At 31.2% G+C, this 7136-nt stretch overlaps 1 protein-coding gene across 2 annotated transcripts; it reads left to right on the top strand.

Annotated features, from left to right (window-relative positions):
• The first annotated feature begins 351 nt into the window (after positions 1–351).
• Positions 352–3256, top strand: LOC121244504 (patatin-like protein 2). Of its 2 annotated transcripts, none has more exons than XM_041142601.1 (7): positions 352–535; positions 670–851; positions 981–1170; positions 1319–1480; positions 1608–1910; positions 2034–2206; positions 2803–3256. In XM_041142601.1, the coding sequence occupies exons 1-7, from the start codon at positions 401–403 to the stop codon at positions 2888–2890; spliced, it is 1233 nt and encodes a 410-aa protein (XP_040998535.1). In that variant the 5' UTR covers positions 352–400; the 3' UTR covers positions 2891–3256. The 2 variants fall into 2 exon arrangements, with proteins under 2 accessions (XP_040998535.1, XP_040998534.1); XM_041142600.1 differs by having other exon boundaries at positions 1319–1536; positions 1571–1910.
• The last annotated feature ends 3880 nt before the right edge of the window (positions 3257–7136 follow it).

The following is a 7136-nucleotide window of genomic DNA, read 5'->3' as shown; positions in this document are numbered from 1 at the left end:
ACTAGCTTACTGTGGCCAAATGAAAGCTTATGAGACCATTTCTATGCCAAAGCAAGAGGGTATATTGTATTCATGAAATTTGCAATTTTCCCATTGATTTGTGACATCAAGTACTGTAGTCCAATTTTAACATTTAACATTATACAAGGAAGCATGCAAAACTTGGGTCAAAGTTGAAACACATTCATTGAATGACTTTCTTTTGGGGTTTGGTCCAATCCAATGACGCGGTTGAATATATCTTGAAAATTCAGAGGAATCAGGACTATATATACCCCTATTCCTATCTAAGAATGGATCAGCATCTCAACTTACCACTTTTAAGCAAGCTGCTGCCTCTTGAAAGAAACCCGGCCCTCCCCCTCCTTATCTCTCCGTCCCTCGATTTCCCTTATCCCTAATGGAAGCAAAAAATATTGTACCCCTACAGCCACCCACGTATGGAAATGTAATCACTGTTCTCAGCATTGATGGCGGAGGAATAAGAGGGCTTATCCCAGGAACCATCCTTGATTTCTTAGAATCCGAGTTTCAGGTTAGATATATCCTTCGTTGCATTTTTATTCACTTTACAAGCATGCATGCTATATATATATATAAGCAGAATGTTTCAGCATGCATGCATGTAATCTTCTATCATTTACACTGAATTGTTTGTGCGTGGTGCAGAAGCTGGACGGGGAAGATGCAAGAATCGCAGATTATTTTGATGTGATTGCAGGAACAAGCACAGGCGGCCTTGTAACAGCCATGATAACTGCTCCAAATGAAAAGAACAGACCTGTCTTTGCTGCTAAGGATATCAAGGACTTCTACTTGAACCATTGCCCTAAAATATTCCCACAAAACAAGTAAACTTAGAACTCATTTAAGATGAAACTGTACTATTCATGAGAACAAAACTTTCCTATTTGATTATTAGCCTGATTCCATTCATTTTAGTTACTAAAACGAGTTATGTACTTTTTCCAAAATTGCAGTTTTCCGCTATTTCCACTTACTGCAAAGATCTTCAAAGCCCTTTCGGGACCCAAATACGATGGTAAGTATCTGCATAACCTTGTTAGGGAAAAACTGGGAAGTACAAGAATACATCAGACTTTGACTAATGTTGTCATCCCATCATTCGATCTCAAGCGACTGCAGCCAACCGTCTTCTCTAGCTATGAGGTTGAATATCATCTTCTCTTCAAGTAGATCAATCTTCAAGACTGATTGTTACAGACTTGATCTAGCTTTTCTTATCCTCTCAATTAGGAAGTGATTGCAAATGATGGAATACTAAGATTCACTTTGGTTTCCTTCTTTTATGCACCAGGTAAAAAAAAACCCAAGCTTAGATGCCCTACTCTCAGATGTATGCATTGCAACCTCAGCTGCACCAACTTATCTTCCACCTTATTACTTCGAAACCAAAGACCAAGAAGGGAACGTCAGAGAATTCAACCTTACAGATGGTGGGGTTGCTGCTAATAATCCGGTATCTTTCAAGCTGTTTCAGATCCTACCTGATACCAATAATAGTAATTTTAGCATGTTTTTTTTTTCCTGTGAAAAATATAATGCAAAGTACTGGTGTTAACCTGCAAAATTGGTGTCTTTTCCAGGCTTTACTTGCCATTGGTGAAGTGACAAAGGAGATCCTTAGAGGAAGTCCCGACTTCTTCCCTATAAAACCAATGGACTATGGCCGGTTTTTGGTCATATCATTAGGAACTGGCTCAAATAAAGACGAAGAGAAATACAAGGCTCCTGATGCAGCCAAGTGGGGCATACTAGATTGGTTAACCAGAGGTGGTTCCACCCCAATAATTGACGTATTTTCTCAAGCAAGTGCAGATATGGTTGACGTCCATCTCTCTGAGGTTTTCCAAGCCCTTCATTCTGAGGAAAGCTATCTGCGGATTCAGGTATATCATGTTTATTCCAATCCATATATATGTCCATGACGAGTAGGTATGTTTTTATGTACTCGATTAACTTGGGCATGTTTAATATTCGAATCAAAATATATTTTGAATCAAATATTGTAGGACGATACATTGATTGGGGTAGTATCTTCTGTGGACGTTGCCACAACGAAGAACTTGGATGATCTTGTCAAAGTTGGAGATGAATTGCTGAAAAAAAGAGTCTCTAGGGTGAATCTAGATACTGGCCTCTTTGAACCTTCAAATAGCGAAACAAATGCAGAGGCTCTCATAAGGTATATTACATGAGATGAAAATGATTTGTACAGTCTAGAGAGCGTGCAAGTCTTCTTTAAAAAAATAGGTCATAAACGGTGAGATGCACGTAAAAAAAATATTTTTTAATGATGAACTTTACTATTTTTTTTTTATGGTCCGTTTGGTAAAACAATTGTTCTCAAGTATTTTCAGTTCTTTCTTTGTCAAACATCAAAACAAAAAACACTTTTCAAATTCACATTTTAAAATTTGTTATCTAATATGTAATCATTACAATTTTCTCAAACTCCGAAACAAAACACAAAAAATAATACTATTTTTTCAAATTTTCAAACAAAAATTACATTAAAAAATTATATTCAAATAATTTTTTAATTTTATAATATTTTCATTCAATTTTGTTTCCTCTCATTTTCCAAAACCCAATAAAACATCTTAACTTAAATTATTTAACTACTATTAATAGATATACTGAGAGTGCGCAAAATTTATACTCTAAAACTGTATTTAGCTCATTACTCTTTTATATATATTAAACTATTTTTTGTTCGGAGTTTCTATTTTACATTAAGATACATAATAATGGAAAGCATAAAATATGTCTTTTCTGCAGGTTTGCAAAACTTCTTTCCCAAGAGAGGCATCTTCGCCATGCCAGGTCTCCCGTTGGAAAAGTTAAAAGTCATGATCATCACAAATGATGATGTTACTTTTTACTCGGGTTTTGGCTTCCCTTTTCCGGTTTTGGCTTCCCTTTTCCTCTCGTTTCTGGCCTCCCAATCAAACTTTCAGAGTGTCAACGTGCATGCTTACCAAACCAGCAGTGGATTGCTCTTTGATCACCTACCTAGCTAGCTTATAATAAACGCTAGCGCTAAAAACAGCTACAACATATATATACGTACATATATATATATATATATACACACCTTACAGTACTAGAAACATCTTTTATGTTTTAAGCACCCACGATTAATTGAGAGCTTAGAACATATTTTCAGATGTTTTTAATATTATATATCAATGTGTGTCTCAATTAATATTAATGTTCCTTAATTTGGGTTTAATTCTTGTTTTTTTTCTTATTCTCTTAATAATTATTGGTTCTGTTTGTCTCGAATGTTTCTGAAAGCTTTAGCTTTAATTTCTTGGTTTATGTATTCCAGTACTTGTCCGATTGGATCAAATGGATGGTTCTTAATTCCTTTAGTTAGCCTCTTGTTTGGTTGCTAAGAAAGGAAGAAAGTAATTGTAATAAAATAAACTTATATTTGTGTATCTAAAATAGTATGATTAATATATAGCCCAAAGAGCGCGCCTAGCTATTTATAGTTGATCCACAATAATACAATAAATACAAATCTGTCTATAATGCTAATTGATCCACAATAATTACAATAATTAACCTAAATATATATTATTGTAAAGATCAACAATAAATATTACCATAACATGCAAATTTCTATAATAAATATGAAGGTACTTATATATATATATATATATATTCAAACTATGACCAAAATAATGTATTCGTTGCTATATGGAAAGGATGCCACGTTAGCAAAAAAAAAAAAAACTTGGCTATTATATATAAAAAATAAAAACTGATCTATATATAGTCACTTTTGTATTACTCCTCGCACACTCTACTAATGTGATTGGCTGCGTTACTTTTTTTAATATAAAATGACTGCTTTAGTCAATCACATTAGTGGAGTGCATATATAAAGAGTACGTAAAAATAAATGTATGTAGTAAAACTCATATAAAAATAGATCATGACGCGGTTTTAAGATCTACATGTATATATATTACACATCTCTAATTATTGAAGGTGTTTCCAAATTTATCCATGAGCGCTGAATAGGCTAGCTAGCTGTACTCATGAGTCATGAGCTCTTTGACTTCCAAATTAAGAAAATATCAAATGTCGTTTTCTATCATCAACTTGCATGAAACCAGCTTATATATACGACGTTAAAGAATAGGAACAGTTTGTGGGAGTGTGAATCATGAAAACGATTTCGATTATATTTAAATCTTTAGGAATTCAAGAGCCAATAATCAATGCGACCGTCGCATTCGATTTCAAGATCAGTACTACCGATCAAGTTGGTGATCAGTACACTTATGGGTTTCTCTTTTCCACAACAACCAAATAGTATTGCAGAGCACCCGTCATTGGACCTACTAAAATTAAATGCAGATTACTTATAAACTATTGCTGGATTGATAATTACAAATCTATTCATTATCTTTTTTTTTATCAGACCTACTAAAATTAAATGCAGATTACTTATAAATTATTGCTGGATTGATAATTACAAATCTATTCATTATCTTTTTTTTTATCATCATCTCATCATTCAATGATATGACATTAGATTATTATAGTCTCCAATCATCTAATGTCATATCCTGAGATGATGAGAGGATGATAAGTAGCATTACTCTTAAAGTAGTAATGATAGATATAATCGATGTATAAATCTCGTGCCATTTCTTTTGAAAAGAGTACGGTCTATTATGAAAAAGTTGATATTTTTTAAGTGGGTCTTATATTTCTCTTATTTTTTTTAAAGAGTGCACACTGATTGTATATATATATATACTCTATGATTGTATAAATCATTTTCCTTATAGCTAAATTATATAATTTTTAGTATATTAATGCATTTTTCCTTTATAATTTAAGAACCTTAATTTTCACTAAATAAATTGAAAACTCAGAATTAATTAATTATGTTTTCCAAGTAATTGACTAGTGTAAAAAAAATGACTTAGCATATTAAATTTTTATGTAACAAAAGTACACTTGAATGACATTTCTTGACATAATTTCTTTAAAGATTTTGTAGAATTAAATATTTTTTATTTAACAGATGGAATGATTAATTTTGTATTCTACATGAAATATTATATATTAATTCTATAATAAGTGCAGGTAATTAAATATATTAATCTAACACAACCAAAGGGTGATCATCAAGTTTCTCAAAATAAAACTAAAAGCTCAAAAGTCTCCTTATTAAACTTTGATCAGTCTCAATCTATAGTTATATCTTACCTTCACCATTATTAATATATATACATATATATATTTATAAGTGTGTGTGTGTATATATATATATAGCACGAATTGATCAACTTTCATATGACCAAAACAATGTATTCAGCCAAAAAAAAATCATGCATGACGAATATAGTGTGGGGGAGATCGAACTTGCATGGAAAGGATGCCACGTTTGGGAAAAAATAACTAATAAACAAAATTAAAATTTAAAAAAAAAAAAAAAAAAAAAAAAAAAAAACTTGGCTATTATACATAAAAATTGACGTCGATCGTGAGATCTACATGCATATTTCACATCTCTCTTTGAATTATTGAAAGTGTTTTTTGTGGATGGATTCTAAATTCTGTCTGGCATGATCAATTTCTAATTTTATCCTTGAGTGCTGAATATGGAATATGCTAGCTGTACCCAGCTCTTTAACTTCCAAAGAAAATATCAATGTCGTTTTCTATCATCAACTTGAAACCTTATACGTTAAAGAATAAGAAAAGTTTGCGGGGATGGGAACCATGTAAACGATTTCTATTATATATAAATCTTTAGTCTTCCCCATTTAGATAGTGAAAATATTTCATCTCATCTTATCTCATCTCATCATTATAATTTTTTTAAATTTTCACACAATATATAATAAATAATTTAACTTTTTCAAATCACAAAATAATAATAATAATATTTTATTTAACTTTCATTTCAACTCAACTCATCTCAACTCACGTACTTCAAAAGCCAATATTAATCAATGCGACCATCGCATGATTCGATTTCAAGAGGACTACCGATCGAGTTGTTGATCACTATTGTTTTCAACAACCAAATAATATTGCACCTGTCATAGGACCTCCTTATAAATGAGGGAAAAAAATAAATTAAATCTTATTAATTATTGTTGGATTTATAATTGAGTAATGCTGCACACAATCGTGGAATGCGCAAGTGCCATGCAGTCACTTTGAAAAAGAGTAGGGTCTATTATTAAAAAATTAATTTTCTTTTCTTGTAGATCTCGTATTTATTTATTTTCTTCAAAGTGATTTTACGGCTCTTGCACACTCACTACTGTAACTATCATTTCTCTTTATAATTAGAGTAATGATAGATATATAGTCGGTGTACAAATCTCGTCTCATTACCTTTGAAAAAAGTATGATCTACTATGAAAAGTTAATCTTTTCAAATGAGTCTCATAAGAGAAATCTCTTATTTTTTAAAGAGAGTGCACAATACTTTTATATATACTCTAGTATAAATCATTTTCCTTATAACTAAATTATATAATTTTTAGTATATTAATGGATTTTACGTTTATAATTTAAGAACCTCAATTTTCACTAAATGATTTGAAAACTCAGAATTAATTAATTATGTTTTCCAAGTAATTGACTAGTGTAAAAAAAAAAATGACTTAGCATATTAATTTTTTATGTAACAAGAGTACACTTGAATGACATTTCTTGACATAATTTCTTTCAAGATTTTGTAGAATTAAATATTTTTTATTTATCAAATGGAATTTTAACTTTATGTATATATTTAGTAAAAACTCAAAGAAATTTGATTCTAATTAGTTCAACTAATATTCTGGAATTGCACGAGACATTTGACTTATCACGGTGGTCTCTGGACTTGGACTTGGAAAGGACTGATAACTAATGGTCAACTCTACCGATTTATTTTCTGCATGACTATTTTAATAATTTGTACTATTCTTTGTCATTCAGTGATTCGAGTGGCTTTACTCCAACAAGGAGCCACCACCCGCAGCCGTCCGTTTTTAACTAAAAAGATGTCGAGTTAATTAAAAATAAAATTAATGAGAAAAGTGAGTGCAATATCTGCGTGTAAAATTATATATGACACTATCTGTGAAATA

The sequence above is a fragment of the Juglans microcarpa x Juglans regia genome, chromosome 8S, assembly GCF_004785595.1.
Source record: "Juglans microcarpa x Juglans regia isolate MS1-56 chromosome 8S, Jm3101_v1.0, whole genome shotgun sequence".
NCBI classification, from domain to species: domain Eukaryota; kingdom Viridiplantae; phylum Streptophyta; class Magnoliopsida; order Fagales; family Juglandaceae; genus Juglans; species Juglans microcarpa x Juglans regia.
The sequence above is the reverse complement of the archived record's forward strand: the minus strand, read 5'-3'. Positions and strand labels throughout refer to the sequence as shown.